The sequence below is a fragment of the Micromesistius poutassou genome (genome assembly GCF_964030765.1).
Source record: "Micromesistius poutassou genome assembly, chromosome: 2".
NCBI classification, from domain to species: Eukaryota; Metazoa; Chordata; class Actinopteri; order Gadiformes; family Gadidae; genus Micromesistius; species Micromesistius poutassou.
The window spans coordinates 12,758,767-12,775,419 of NC_140272.1; the positions used below are offsets into that span (position 1 = coordinate 12,758,767).

The window sequence follows — 16,653 nt, forward strand, 5'->3', positions numbered from 1 at the left end:
GCAAGTGAAGGTGACGTGAGGAAGGATCTTCTTCGTTGGTGTATAACTCGAAAAATCGAAGTAAACATCCTACTATATCATCAGCGGCCCATAGTGGAATGCATTGGTAATGCATTTGCTTTTTTTTTTTTTTTAGAGGTCCCATGGAATGCTACTTCATGAATGCTTTATAAAGGTGTTAGTGGGACCCTGATACAGTATTTGAAGACAGATCAAGAAATTCATTCTTGGTGTAGAATTACAGCCTCTACGAGCCAGTCCCACAATGAGCTTTCCACAAACGTTTTTTAGAGGCAGGTCAAGTTGGAGGGTGTGCGGTACCATGCGCTAGTTTTTACAGCTAGTTTGTACAATGTATTGCAATGGCTCAGATTCATAATATCATCCGGAGGCGCACACAGCTTTTGGCCTTGTTCTGTAAATATTCTAGAACACTCTGGGTGCTCCGGTGGGAGTCCTGGAGCTCTAAATCGAAATAATATCATATTTTATATCGATATAATATAATATATATTATCACGGCCAAAAGCAGACGTCTCTGGTTCTTCCACTTCCACATCAATCTGAAGTACAGACTGAACCGCGACATGGAGGAGAAAGGGATTGTTGCCCATTCGATCCCTCGAAAACTGCAGACCGTACGATCTCTTGAAAACCGCAGCCAGTCCAATCACTTTAAAACTGCAGCCATTCAGACCCCTCGAAAAAACCCAGCTAATCAGATCCCTCGAAAACCCCACCCCGTCCGATCACTTGAAAGCCGTAGCCAGTCCGATCGCTCACAAACCCCGGCAAGTCCAACCACTTGAAAATGCCAGCAAAGTCGCCTGAAAACCTAATCAGATCACCCGAAAAGCCAGGCCAATCAGATTGCTCGAAATCCAAAATCAATCAGATCACTTGAAAACTCAGCCAATCAGATTGCTTTAAAACCCCTGCCAATCAGGTCGCCTGAAAAACCCAGCCAATCAAATCGCCTAAAACCCAGCCTATCAGATCTCTTGAAATCCCCAGCCAAAAAAAAAAATAGGAATATGTGAATGTCTTACAAACAGCAAAAAATATGTTTGAAATCCGGACCTAATGTCCTCTGTAAAGCAAGTCGGTGTTAGCAGTGTCAACCTTTAACACTTTAAAAGGTTGACTAGAAAGACATTTCAAAGTTTTATTTGATAAACTATTTATCTGTTGAATGTAAATCAAATCAATTTGTTCGTTTAAAGTAAACCACACTCTTTTTATGTAAGTATATTTGTTCAAATTGGAATTTGATCGGTATATATATTTTAGAATACATTTTTATGGGGTAGTAGGGGGCCCCATAAAAAGTATTGCACCGTGGCCTTTAATGACCTACCACTACCACCTTTTATATCTCATGACGATCAAAGGCAATTGACGAGTGAGAAATAGGAGGTGTGAGGTGTGGTGTGAGAGTGTGTGAAGACATTAATTTGCGTGAGTCTCACACTCAATGGGTGAGCCATTATATTATTCAGATCAGAGTAAGCCACACAATGATACAAAGCCCAAATAACCGTTTTTTAATATCAGGGTTTATCAATTAAAATAAGTTTGGAATAGCCCAATATATACAGTCAATGCAGGGAAAACGAATGTCACCCAGACAGACATCACAGCACACAGGGACCAGGGGCCACAGTCAGTCAAGATTTACAAGCAGCAGTTTAGGCTCATTCTTCAGCCAAATAATTGTAGCTGATTGGAACACACTCCCTGAGAATGTGATCATGAGCAGTGGCATAGCTAGACCTTTTTTGCCTTAGCCCACCCTATCGTTTCGTCCTCAAATCTAATATTCTACAGTTTTTTTTAAACAAGCAATGAAAGGATGGATGCTGTACAGTACAATAATGAACACGCTCAAATGGGCTAGTGAAATTGAGCGCAACCTGCCTGCAGTGGGTACAACTCTTACAACTCTTACCTCTGATTGGTGGGTGGGCGTCTCCTGTTTGACAAAACCAAAAATGCAGCACGAGTGCACCTAACCTAACATATGGCGCATATCCACCGGCGGGTATATGGAAAGCCAACACTGCCAGAAATCTACCTCATTCAATCACATTTCACCTTTATTACGGCAAAAACGCCACAAAATGTGACACACACGCTCCTTCGAAAGCGTATGTAAAAAACGCTGTTTTGACCAAAACCTAGAAAGACGCAGTTTTTTACATGCGCTGTGATACATCACAACGCATGTAAAAAACAACGTCTTTCTAGTATGCTAATAATCTCCGCCCTTCTTTTCTCTCAGCCAATGCATTTGAAGTGTGCGCCCAATCACTGATCAAGACAAGCAGACCAAATCAGTTCAGCAGACTGCCTTTGTGACAAAGTTTGCCTAACTTCTTTACGTAACTTAAAACTTGTAGCTTACGTAACTTACGTAACTTACAACTTACGTAACTTAGGCTACAACGTGCAACTTACGTAACTTACAACGTGTAGCTTACGTAACTTACAATTGTAACTTACAACTTACGTAACTTACAACTTGTGAAACATACGTAACTTACAACTTGTAACTTATGTAACTTACAACTTGTAATTTACGTAACTTACGTAATTTACGTAAGTTGTAACTAAATTACAAGTTGTAAGTTAGCCTACAAGTTGTAAGTTACGTAAGTTACAAGTTGTAAATTATGTAAGTTACCTAAGATACAAGTTGTAAGTTACGTATGTAAGTTGCAAGTTACAAGTTGTAAGTTACCTAAGTTACAAGTTGTCAGTTACATAACTTACGTAACTTACACTTGTAACTTACAACTTGTAAAACTTCTGTAACTGACAACTTGTAACTTAGGTAACTTACAACTTGTAACTTGCAACTTACGTAACATAGGCTACATAACTTACAACTTGTATCTTACGTAACTTACGTAACTTACAACTTACGTAACTTGTAACTTACGTAACTTAGAACTTGCAGGCTAACTTACGTAACTTACAACTTGTAACTTACAACTTGTAATTTAGTTACAAGTTATGTAATTTACGTAAGTTGCGTAACTTACATCATTTGTAAGTTACGTAAGTTACGTAAATCGCGTAAGTTACGTAAATTACGTAAATCGCGTAAGTTACGTAAATTACGTAACTTGCAAGCTACGTAACTTACGTAATTTACGTAAGCTACGTAAAGTTGTAAGTTACGTAAGTTACAAGTTACGTAAGATTAAACGTCAAGATTGACATTCGTGCGCAAGAGCACGAAATCTACCGGGTTGCACTGACGTGAGATTAAAGCATCCAAGTAGAGTAGAGTGCACTTTACTGGACTCAGCTTATCTAGAGATAACGTGCAGAATTTATTTCCCCCATTAACCATCTATCGGTTGAAGAGCCAACCAGAGAGCCAAGCACACCCTGCAGGCGAACATCCATCTCTGATGTGTGATCTTCCCCCATGTATGTCGTCATACGAGGAATTACCTCCCCTTTCTCTGCTTTGCCCGCCCAGAGAATTCGGCCCGCCAATGAGACAATGAGCTACGACCGTGCGAGCGCCACGTGACGTATGTGCGCGTGTGCGTGCGTGTGTCAATACACACTGTAACGCAAGTGTTGTACACTTTTACGTTCTGCTGTTGGTGTTATGGCACATAACACGCAACACAATAAGGCAAGCTTGCATTTGGTGAAAAGACTAGACTGCATCCGGTTCTCTGGCGTCTCTGGTATTTCCACAACAACACTCGTAGTGGGGGTTATCTCGGCCATGGTTATGATGGAATTGGGGGGAAAGGAACTTTGGCTTTGATTCCCTGAAGTACATGAACCGGGACATGGAAAGGGATTGTTCCCCGCAATTGTCTCCCACTGGAGCCACGCTGCCCTCTGCCGCGAGGCACCACCAGTGCTGCCCGCTGCCACGAGGCATCATCGGTGCTGCCCGCTACTGCGAGGCACCGCCAGCTGCCGAGGTGGTGGTGCCTGGGCAGCGGGGCTCCGGCCGGAGACAATCGTGGGCAACAATCCCTTTCTCCTCCATGTTGCGGTTCAGTCTACTTCAGATTGATGTGGAAGTGGAAGAACCAGAGATGTCAGTCTCCGACGCAGTCATTTGAGATTCATAATATCGTCTGAAGGCGCACACTGATTTTGGCCGTGATAATATATTATATATTACATGATATAGATATCTATGTATAATATTTATACATAGAATATTTACAGAACATGGACAAAAGCTGTGTGCGCCTCGCCATTGCGATACATCCACTGTAAACACCAGCGCACGGTACCAGAGAATGTCTGATATGAAGAGAACTGGCACTCTCTGGTGACTTCTGGTTTCTTAACTGACATCTCTGTCCATGCAAGGGGGCTCGCCAGTGAGTGCAGAATGAGGGAGTCGACGGGGTTTCACCCTCAAATTCCACTTTTCTCAGGGTGTAATTTTTTGTCAAGTAATTTGAGAGTCACATTCAAAAGGGGGGCTAAAAGAATACACTCTGAATATTGCGTTTTTTAAAGTTCACTTAACTGTTCTAAAAATCCATTCAAAAGGATGATGACGTCACTGCTAATTAGGGTTGGGTATCGTTTGAAATATTTCGATTCCGGTTCTATTTCGATTCCTGTAAACCGATGCCGGTTCCTAAATGGTTCCGAAATCGATACTTTAATATTTTTTTATAGAAATGCCATGCCAACACTGATTCTTTCTACGGGCTGGCGGAGTTACATTTAAAAATCGCGCTCAAGTAAAAATAAATAAGAAAAGCGGAATCAATTTGTGGCGCAGCGCCACAAATGTGTGTGAAACACTGAGTGCTTATATCTCCACCTTGAAAATGCCAACTTTTCATCAGATTGCTCCGGACTAGCCGTCTCTGCTGCTTCTTCGAATCTGTTTGGTGTGTGTGTGTGTGTGTGTGTGTGTGTGTGTGTGTGTGTGTGTGTGTGTGTGTGTGTGTGTGTGTGTGTGTGTGTGTGTGTGTGTGTGTGTGTGTGTGTGTGTGTGGTGCGCTACTGCGCGTGGCCTGGCTTGTGTGTAAAAACACTGGCTCCGATTGGCTACCATGAAACATGACTCTGCCTTAGCCAATCATAATCGCTTCTCTCATTGTTAACCCACCCGGTCTCCTAGCAGTTTGTGTGTGGAGCCAGGGGTGCGTTCGGATTACACAGTTTATTCAATCAATTCATAGTACCGCACCGCATTTAACGTTCAGTAACGGCGTTGTAGCGTAAACAGTAATTAGTTCGATTACCCCGTTACTGAAAAAATAACGGCATTACCTAACGCCGTTATTTGAAATGGCGTTATTCCAAACACTAAGTGTTTCATCAAATTGGAGGTATTTCCCCCCTTATACAAAATAGTTGTATTGCACTTGCATGTGCTGCTCATTTTTTGTTTTAGTAAAGTAATATTTTAGCCATATTTTAGAGCGTTTTACTTTGGACACGATGGCTACAGCTGGGCAGCGGGAGAGGAAAGTGCTCTGCATTTTTTCCGACCACAAGAGGGCGAGAGGATTGTTGCGGCACCGAAACGAGGCACTGAAAGAAATGTAGTCATTCGGTCTGGGTAGAACCGACCATGTTGCCCCCGGTACCACTCGGTTCTCGGTTCTCGGTACCCAACCCTATATATAATACATATAATATATATATTATATATATACATATAACAATTAACTTTGACAGAAAGTCCTCCTTAAGATAATGTTTCTGATTCTGGTTCAGCTTCAGATGCCATCAAGAGGGGTCTCTGGTAGTAATCAGTCGCAAGTCCGTCCCTGACCAATCAGCATTCATTAGCAGAATGCTAGCGTGTACGGCCAACAACAAATTCGATACAATGGGGCTCAATAGAGAGTGCCAAGGCTCTCCGTAGATGGGCTCTGATGGTACCTACCATGGCCACAAGCTGCTCAGGGCCACACCCCCACCCTCAACCTTGACCCTCCTCTAAAAAACGGCACGTTTGTGGAAAGCTCATTGTGGGACTGGCTCGTAGTTGCTGTAATTCTGCACCAAGGCTGAATTTCTTGAATGTCTTCAAGTACTGCATTAGGGGCCCACTAACAGCTATATAAAAGCATTCATTAAGTAGCATGCCATGGGATCTTTAAATGGCATGATCCTTTCCAAAAACTCTTCCAGTCTCTCTCCCTCCCTCCTTCCATGTCTTCTGTCTCTCTACCTCTCTGTGTGGACTGTGGACCTTGTTGGAATTCAACTAGAAATTGTTAGTTTGGTGTTATTTAGCCTATATTTTATTACAAGTGCCTTTCGAGCTAAGCACGGAAAGAACAAGTCAATATAGGCATCAGTTTACTGAATCTCTTGGCTTCTAGTAACTAAGAAAATAAAGGTCACAGAATCTCGGACAGGTCAAAATAAAAATCATGGATAATATAATACTACATAATACTACATTGAAGGTTAAGAAAAGGTTAAGTTATAAATATATAGTTATTAATCCATTCCTCTGGAATGAAATACTCAACCCCCCCCCCCCCTTTATATACTTCATATACCCCTGTGGCTTCCTGGGGGCTGAGCCCCCCCAAAAGTCAGAACCTAGAATCGCCCCTGAACATGAGTGATAGTTTGAACTGTTTTAAATCAAGACTGGACCGCTTCTGGCGTTACCAGCAGTACAAGATACCGTGATTTTATCGTTAAGTTGTTATATACAGTTAAGACAGGAAACAACAGTCATCGCGACTCCATATTCCGTATATATGGTGTCATGGTATCAAGGTATCAGACCATTACGACAACTGTTCGTGTTGTTTATCACATGACTAGAATATGGTCGTGTACCAATATGATCAGCTATGATCTAATGACAAAAATACAAAGCGTCTGAATTTAAGGACAATAAAGGGACATCGTCGACCTACTCATTTCTTATTATGGCACATACGAGGGGACAAGGCAAGGCAAGGGGACACCAACACATTCAAGACCTTCTCCATAACAGAAGAAGAAGCTAGGCTAAATTACACTGAGCTCATAAGGGATTTCCCCATATCCATCCTATTCCTAGGCAGGGTGACGGTGATGCTGGGTATCTCCATGTTTGATTATTATGCACAGTTGGACATCACCGTGGTTAAAATAGAGACATACAAGAGAAACAACCCGTTCTGATGATGATCTGATCTGTATTGACCATATCCTGTATATTTAATGCACGTAGTCATCCCCTCACCAGCAGGCAGCTGCCGCGTAGGAGCCGAGATGACTATATATGGTCATAGACAGGCATTCCGCGAGCTACCCTGGCTTCCGTGTTTGTATGATCAGTCTGTCTGTAGCCGGGGTGTGTGCACTGGTTCATTCATCTGGAGGCCTAAACAAAAAAGCAATCGCGAAAATGTCATATGAATCGAGTAAGTATTTATTATATGTGATCTTACAGAATGAATATTGAAAGAAAGCACTGTTGTTTCTTGGAGAATAGGGGACAATGAGCTGTCTAGGCAGCTAGCAGTTTGGCAGCTAACGTAACTAACCTCGCCCAATTGATAATTTTGACATTTCGTGCAATAGAATGAAATCGACCCTCCAAGATAAATTGTCGTTTCGTGTTTTGCAGATGTACGATTACATATACCATTGCTGAATAGCAGAATCCCGCAGGATTTGGGCATTAGCATTACCTAGCAATGGCATGTTATAGATCTGCCCCTGGTTTTCTCGGAGGCTACGTCCGCATTGTTTTGACATGTGCATACCCATACTCGTGTCCTCGCCGTGGCTTTAGTGGCTTGGTCGTGATTATTTTTCCCATGTTTAGCAGCTACAAAAATTTTTGAAATATAAAGCCTTAGCATCACTTTCGAAATGCATCACTATACTATGTTGACCCTATGTCTATTGCCATGCTTATGAGTACATGTGTCATTCTCTTTACTTCCACCTTTCAGAACACACGTTTGCCAGTCTCCCGCAGATGGAGAGGGGAGTGTCCAAAGTACTTGGCGGGGATCCCAAAGGGAACAACTTTCTCTATGCCAATGGAAAGACTGTTATCATCAGGAACATTGATGTAATTCAATAGTTAATATTATCTTACCACCAACTTCTATTGTCTTTCCACTCCTACTGATATGTAATGTCTTTCATCTTCTACAGAATCCATCTATAGCAGACATCTACACGGAGCATGCACAGCAAGTAACTGTCGCCTGCTATGCACCCAGTGGCTTTTACATAGCCTCTGGAGGTAAGCTACCACCTAGCCGTACATCTCACTCACCAATGTTAACAAACCCCATCATCGGAAGTTTGCTTAGTTATTCTAGAACATAACTAAACTAAATCTGCGCAGATGTGTCGGGAAAGATCCGTATCTGGGACACCACCCAGAAGGAGCACCTGCTGAAGTACGAGTACCAACCTTTTTCCGGGAAGATCCGTGATATTGCCTGGACTGAGGACAGCAAGAGAATGGCCGTGGTCGGTGAGGGACGCGAGAAGTGAGTCAGTTATTATATAGTCATTTAAACAACAGTTAAAGGTGACATATCTATATCATTTAATAATAATAATAATAATATAGGTATCTATATAATATAATATCTAATATCACGGCCAAAAGCTATGTGCGCCTCCGGATTATATTATGAAAAGACTGCATCTGATGTCTCTGGTACTTCCACAATAAGTAAAGACTTGTAATAGGGGTTATCTCGGCCATGGGTGAGAAGAATTGGGGGAATGGAACTTTTGCTTTGACTCTCTTAAGTCCAGATTGAACCGTGACATGGAGGAGAAAGGGATTGTACTCCCGAAGCTGAGCTGCCGGACTGCCGCCGGAGTTCCCTCCCCCGGGGGAGCTCCGGTGGCAGTCCGGCAGTTCCGCCGGACCCCCTGCCAGGCAATCACATGACAAATTGACAAATTAGACATCTAATCTCTGCCCAGCGCTGGTCCGCTGGTCCAGACAATCTTATTTATTCTCTGATGGGAGGGGGATGGGGAAGTGGGTTGTAATATTCAAATGTGCCTGCTTCCTACGTAAGAGTCTGACTCGCTCATCTGGAAACTGTAGGCGTGGTATATTCAGAAATGTATATCTCACTCAAAAAAGGATGTAGGAGTTATTTCAAAGTTTGTATGTGTGTTGTTTTCATAATATGTCCCCTTTAAGACAAGGCTGATCAAATGAGGGAGATTTGCTGATGGGGGACCTAACCTAACCCTAGCCCAAAGTGGTTCATTAGCTTTTGATTGTGTATGAATTGCTGCACATGACTGAACCATGTGCTGTTGGTTCACTGTCCTGAACCAACAGGACAGTTGCTTGGATAAGCAACTGTCCTGGAGTCAAGCCTAAGAACATTTTTGGGGTGTGTGAGAGAACTGTACAACTAAATTGTAATAGCACAGTGTATACATGGTTGGAGTGACATGTATTTCCATAGAGTTGTTTTTACCGTTCCTCTTCCTCTACCTTCCTCTCAGGTTTGGAGCGGTGTTCCTGTGGGACTCTGGGTCGTCAGTGGGTGAGCTGGCTGGACACAGTAAATCCATCAACTCTGTGGACCTCAAGCCCTCACGCCCTTACCGCCTCATCTCTGGCAGTGACGACATGACTGTGGCTTTCTCCGAAGGGCCTCCATTCAAGTTCAAGTTCACATTAAAGGTGTTGACTCATATCTTAAGGGCGGGGCATGGTGTGTGCCAGTGTAAACAAACTCTTGCTGAACAATCATAGGGAAATCGTGGATTACTCCCCTAGCTTTGATGGTTTCTCTTTAGCCTCGTCGATACACATCTTTGCTGGTTTATTTTATGAGGATAGTTTAGTTGTTCTTTTTGATTGATTTAGAGTCATCTCTGTTGTGTTGCGCTGTATTTTATTTTTTTTTGCTTTAGACTGTGTTTTATGATCTTGTTCCCCTTGAAAGGAGTGTACAGTAGAGGAAAACATATTTAAAGTAAATTTGTCTCTTGTGGCCTGATATTGCCTAAAATGTTTACAGTACAAGACAGTTTAGCTTCAAGTGAAGAAGTAGGATTTTAAACATGGGAGCTCTTTTACATTGTTATGGATGGGAAACAGTAATGGCGACTCGCATGAATTGCACCTTCCAAATATTTATTGTTTTTCTTCCTTTATCAGGACCACACCCGGTTTGTCAACTGTGTGCGATTCTCCCCTGATGGGAACCGTTTTGCCACAGCAGGAGCTGATGGGCTGGTAAGTAGAAGACCTTAAACCTTTTGATGTGCTTACCCTGCTTTACTGATGTGCTGATGATGTCCTGCCCTACGCTAAACACTAGAACTGCTGTGGGGGAGCATTGCCCTTTCATGACTATTTTTAAATATGTGTGCTCTTAACATTTAGAAATTATATCTGAAACAAAGGTTACAGGCAATTTAGCGACTTTTTAAGTGAAAGTTGACCTTTTCTCCAGCAGGCGTCACAAAGGTGCAGGTTTACTATAACACTAATTATTATATCTCGGGCAGAATAAACTATTATTAATTTGCAGTAATTAAACTGGGACCCAATCATTTTTCGTTATTATGAACTGTTTTTTTTATGTTTTGTAGAATATTTAATTTACTTACTTACTAAATTTTGATTTAAATTTGTATTGATAGTTTGATATTAGACTTCTGACTTGTAGCCTACCATCATTGTTAAACCTTAATGGGTCAAATAATTTGTGTGTGTATATATATCTATCTAGCTATCAATCTATCTCTATCTCTTTCTCTATCTCACAAAGTTGTTTCTATACAACACATCCTTTTTGGACTAGACCTTTAGTAACGATTTGTGATTTTACGATTCATTTACTACTGGCAACAGCGTTGCACTATAGTATATTTTTCATTTCTTTCTGTGTCCTCACAGATCCTCATATGTGATGGAAAGACCGGCGAAAAAGTCTGTGCACTTGGGGGGGAGAAAGCCCACAATGGAGGAGTTTACGCCGTAAGTGTCTTTTTTACTTCTTCTACTTCTTATACTGCCAAAATACAATTTCCTCACCTGAAGCTCAGACTGATGGCACGTTGGCAACTAAATGGCAAAACGCAAGGCAGGTTGAGCCTATGTTGTGCCAACAACCCTTTTGATGCCAATCTCTCACCTCCGGTTCCGAAACCCCTGCAAATAAACAAACATTGAGCAAGTCTTGGGGTTGGTCTTCCCTAGCTGCCGGCGGCCTGCACCATGTTATTTGTTGCGTCGTGACATGTCTGTTAACCTCACCACCAGGTGTCCTGGAGCCCCGACAGCTCCCAGCTGATCTCCGCCTCGGGGGACAAGACGGTGAAGCTATGGGACGTCAGCACGGGCACGGCCGTCACCACCTTCAACATGGGCAATGATGTCATGGACCAGCAGCTGGGATGCCTGTGGCAGAAGGACCACCTTATCAGCGTCTCCCTGTCGGGGAACATCAACTACCTGGACAGGAACAACCCAGACAAGCCCCTCCGCGTCATCAAGGTGTGTGTTTGTGTGTGTGTCCTTAATAGCTTGATGCCTCTGATGCTCAAAGGCCCATATCTGCTCACATTACTAAAAGCTCTTGCTTTAGTTTCTGTTATAAATCGTCGAAAGGAATACAAGTCATCGTAATGTATGGTCAACTTATTTGTCCTGCAGGGTCACAGTAAATCCGTCCATTGTGTGGCGGTTCACAAGAGTGACGGGAAGGCAACCATCTTCTCTGCAAGTCACGATGGACACATCAATATCCTTTCATTTGCACTCACTCATCTTCAGGGGCTGCTCGTAATAAACAGGGTTATCAGTGTGTTTTCTATCGGCATTATTGATTGTATCTGAAGCTACATTAGTGTTAGCCTCCTGAGACCATCCTGATATACACTTTTGCCATATATCTTTTAATCAAATGTAGTGTCGGATTGTGGATGTTTACAGTTTTTTTTTTGTTTTGTTTTTTTACGGCCAGCTTTATATCCGTCCTTCATAGTGAGGGACATTGTTTTTAATTGTTGGAAGAGGTGCAATTACCCCTATTTATGTTCTTTAACACTTTACACATTATTGGGATGCGGAAACTGGAGAGAATGACTGCCTTCAGGGGAAGGGCCACACCAACCAAGTGAACAAGATGGTGGTTGACCAGGCCGGCCAGCTGGTTAGCTGCGGCATGGACGACACTGTGCGCTTTACCGACATCCAAACCAAGGAATACAGGTACTATGGGCACACAAACTTCTGCTCACGTTGTTCTTGGGTTCATCAATGTACCAATGGGTTTACGGCAAATAATGTCTTTATTTTTCTAGTGCCTCTGATGTGGTGAAGATGGACGCCCAGCCTAAGTGTGTGTCCATAGCACCAGGGGGCTTAACGCTGGTAGTTTGCATTGACCTGGTAAGCCAGTTCAGTCAGTGACTTTGAATTCACCTCACTCGTTTCTCAAATCAACTTCCATAATGCCAGCTAGCACATCGGTACTTTTCATTTTACAAACCTAGTATTAAGAGGTCAGTCTCATTGTTGCTGGTATTTATTGTAATGTTTTGGTTTCTAAATTGAAATGTGTCCTATCTCTACTGCGAACAGATCGTATTGCTGAAGGACAAAAAGAAAGTTTTCACTCTGGAAAAGCTGGACTACGAGCCAGAGACCGGAGCGATGCATCCTGGGGGCACTACTGCAGCTGTCGGGGGTGCCGTAAGTGTAGACTTTGGGGGTGGTGAAGTTTAACCCTGCCGTAACTACAATGCGAATACAAATCCCTGTATGTCTGTTTGCTCCGCCCAGGACGGCAAGGTGCGTCTGTACTCCGTCCAGGGCAACAGTCTGAAGGAGGAGGGCCGCACCCTGGAGGCCACGGGACGGGTCACCGCCATGGCCTTCTCCCATGACGGAGCACACTTGGCCGTCACCGACGAGAAGAAGGTCCTCCGCATCTTCACGGTGGCAGATGACTACGCGGTACGCTGGCTCTTTTGTGACCTATGTCGCTAAATTGTATCCGTTTCACACTCGATACAATGGCCGGGAAACGCTATTAGGTGTTGGCGTACAATACATTGGAAGGAGCATATTAATTGTTTACTTTAGGCTGTTAAAGTGTCATTGAGTTTTTCCGACAATCCTGAAATTGGAAGGGGAAAAATGGCCTGAACTACAGTTGCCTGTTGCTTGATTGGCATGACATGGATTAACGTTTCAGTTAGGTGGGCATTCAAACTTGTTTTCTTTCTTTTACCTCCGGCTCAATACTGTGTCATCTGGAGTGCTTTCTGATATGACAATGGCCTTGACATCCAAACTGCAAAGTGTGATTTAGTTTTGATTCCTGAGTTTTGTCCATTTCTTGAATCTTCCCTGTTTCTTTTCCCCAGATCAAGGATGACTTCTATGGTCACCATGCTAAAATAGTCTCTGTGGCCTGGGCCCCTGACAACGAGCACTTAGCCACCAGTGGCATGGACATGATGGTTTACATCTGGACAATCTCTGATTCTGATAAGAGGCTTAAGATCCCAGGTGGGTGGGGCTTTGTGTGTGTGTGTGTGTGTGTGTGTGTGTGTGTGTGTGTGTGTGTGTGTGTGTGTGTGTGTGTGTGTGTGTGTGTGTGTGTGTGTGTGTGTGTGTGTGTGTGTGTGTGTGTGTGTGTGTGTTAAAAGTTAATGGCTAGTTTAGACAGCATCTATAGTCTCTATAAAAACACCCTTATTTTAAATGACTTCCGGAGTAGCCGCAGTGGTAAGGGAAGTAACCAGGCAGGAACCTCTGCTACATCCCTTGGGACTGGGCAAAAATGTTCTAATGAGGTGGAAGTAAGTGAGACTCTCTTTTCTCCAGTCTTTTGGAGGATAAGCAAAGCTACTGCAAGTCCTCCCAGAAGAATGAAGAAGAAAATAGAATGTGATGAATTGTTGTTGCCTTTATCAATCCTCCCCCTGGTCACCCATGTGTTTCTCTCTTGATTTCCACAGATGCCCATCGGTTGCATCACGTCACCAGCCTGGCCTGGGTGGACGACCACACCCTGGTGACCTCTTCATACGACGCCTGTGTCAAGCAGTGGACTATCCTGTACTGAGAGAAATACACACGCACACTCTCAGATCCCTTTTTAGAACTCACAACTTTCTGTCTAATACAATATTTTTTCAGTATCGATATGATGATTTGTCTCTGTCTGCGAACACCTCCTGAATGGCCATTACTGTAGGGGGGTAGGGGAGGGTGATATGCTCCCATTAATGAAATGGCCAAGTTGTGACCTGTACAACACAAGAGTAAACATTGAGTGAGGGGTAAGCACTTTGTGAATGAAGCTCTTTCTGTGGCTTCACAGAACCAGGGGAACGTGTACGCACAACATTCCGTTGGCCAGCCCTTCTTAGTTCAAGCTAAAATGAATATGCCTGTATTGGGCACAGCGCAGTTGAGCGATATGAGTTTTTTGGGCTAAATCTGGTTTGAGAACATTTTGGTGACATTCCTAAAATGTACAGAACGGTGGCCCTTACTGTGTTTGCCTGTCAATTACGGTTACCTGCAGGTGTAGTGGGAGTTAACGGGGGGGAGGGGTGGGGGTCTTATTCTGCCTTTGTTTTCCATTTTCTTTTTCTTCTTTGGCGCGATACTGTCTCTCTCATCTGGCGTGCTTTCCGAAAGACTAGGGTGCAATAATAGGAATAAATAAACATGAAACAATTGTCTAAAATTGAAATGCTGTCTATTTAATGGATCTCTTGAATTGTTGCTTACCTTTTTTAAATTCTGTTTGTTTGGGCCCAATATTTTCATCTTGCTTTGATGATGTATCGCCTTCCGTAGAGGTGTAAATGGTTCATAATAAAAAATAATTTTGATGCATTCTCTTCCATATACATCTGCCGTTCTTTTACTTTTCATCAATACATATGATATATTTAATGAAAGGGAGTATATTCATTAAATCAAATAATCAATTGGAGTATGCTAAGGATAGACTACATTATCAGACTAAACGTTCAAATACCCCTTCTGCTCAATAGGTGACAGTAGAGAATTGTTGAATGGACCGATATCTATCTATCCAGCATGTCTGTATGTGTATTTATCAGGGACGTGCATCTCATCACTGGGGCGGATGAGCAGCGATTTACTTAAAACCCGCTTGCCGGACACCTATAGTATATAACTACGGTGTGTGGCGCATTTCATATCCACCATCGCTCATTAAAACGCTTATGCACAGCGGTACAAAAAAATCAGAAAGTTGCCATGGACCGTAACCATGGCAATAGCACGCCCCCCATCTTTCCTAAAGGGTGGCGGTTTTTTAACTAATGGTATTATTAAGTACTCAAATCGGTATCGGTGAGTACCCAGATGCAAGTACATGAACTTGAACTTGATCGGAGAAAAAGTGGAATCAAAAAAGAAAAAAAAAAGTTGTCGAAGTTAATATAATAAATAAATTTCTTGCCATCTATTGGGTCCTATGCCGTATTTGTCATAGCCTAGGAGCCGGGATGTGACAAATATGACAACAGCAAATCATAAATGAACAAAAAATGTCTAATTTTTGTAGTGCAAAAAAAAAAAGTAAGACAAAACAAAACCGGAACTGGACCTTGCCCTAAGCCAGTCCTTCTAGCCGGTTCTCTGTGTCAAGCACAACTTTTATAACACCTAACACCTTTAACATAACAACTATTTAAGAATGATCATCAGGATTAACAATGAAGCATACTGCAGTGGGCTGTAACTACTAACTTATAAGTAACTAGCCCGTAATAAGGAGTGGTGCTGTTTCGTTTGTTAGCTATCAAAACAAAACTTTTCAAATGAACTAAGGTCATGGTCCTTGATGGGCACACCAAATTCTAGGCCTCTTGGTGGACTTGTGATTTGTTGAACAATGGCGGATAATTTGCATGTTATTTTTTCATAAATCAGCCATAACTTAATAAATTAATTGTAATTGTAATTGTTAATTGTAATATATTTTCGATTGTGAAAATTGAGTGAAGGAACCAGAGTCTTTCTAAGTCAGAAGCATGCTTTTCCGGACTCTCAGTGGCAGCAAGGCTTTGCTAGCTATCTTGTGCGTGCATGAATCGCGAGTCTCTCAATAAAGATTCAGATTCAGATAACTTTATTTATCCCAGAAGTGGACAATTCAGTTTGCAGTTCCCAGTCATGAATAAATAAACACAATGAATAGCAATATAGTATTATATATCCACCATGGAGCCCACACTGCAACATGTCAAATGTACGCTTTGGAACACATTAAGGGACACATTAAGTAGGAAACTTCAATTGTAATGTATATTAAACTAATGTTAGTCAAACGCATTTCTCTGACAGGGTTATGGTTAGGGTTATGGTTAGGGTTAGGGTTAGGGTTTGGGTTAATCCTTACTGTGTGTTCACACCGCACTTTGTCCCATTCGCCTATTCGCGCGAATAGGCGAATGTTGCCGCGCGACAAATCATAATCTGTCGCTGTGCATTTTTGTGTGCATTCGCGGGGCGAATTTTTTTTTTGCCTGACAACGGTCATTCATGCCATTCTCATCAACCATGGCCGAGATGTGTGTCTGTACCTGTTGTGGAAGAGGGAGAGCCCGTCGTTTATGGGTTAATAATATAATCCGGAGGCGCACACCGCTTTGTGCCGTGATATTATATATATCGTATATATTATATGA

The 16,653-nt window shown here is 42.5% G+C and overlaps 1 protein-coding gene across 1 annotated transcript; it reads left to right on the forward strand.

The window, feature by feature from the left end:
* Window positions 1-7,276: 7,276 nt before the first annotated feature.
* Window positions 7,277-14,827, forward strand: wdr1 (WD repeat domain 1). Its single transcript, XM_084464074.1, has 15 exons — window positions 7,277-7,382; window positions 7,920-8,041; window positions 8,128-8,218; window positions 8,324-8,471; window positions 9,460-9,640; window positions 10,121-10,198; window positions 10,865-10,945; window positions 11,231-11,464; window positions 11,624-11,711; window positions 12,025-12,181; window positions 12,274-12,361; window positions 12,554-12,664; window positions 12,755-12,928; window positions 13,342-13,486; window positions 13,939-14,827. The coding sequence occupies exons 1-15, from the start codon at window positions 7,289-7,291 to the stop codon at window positions 14,043-14,045; spliced, it is 1,899 nt and encodes a 632-aa protein (XP_084320200.1). The 5' UTR covers window positions 7,277-7,288; the 3' UTR covers window positions 14,046-14,827.
* Window positions 14,828-16,653: the final 1,826 nt, after the last annotated feature.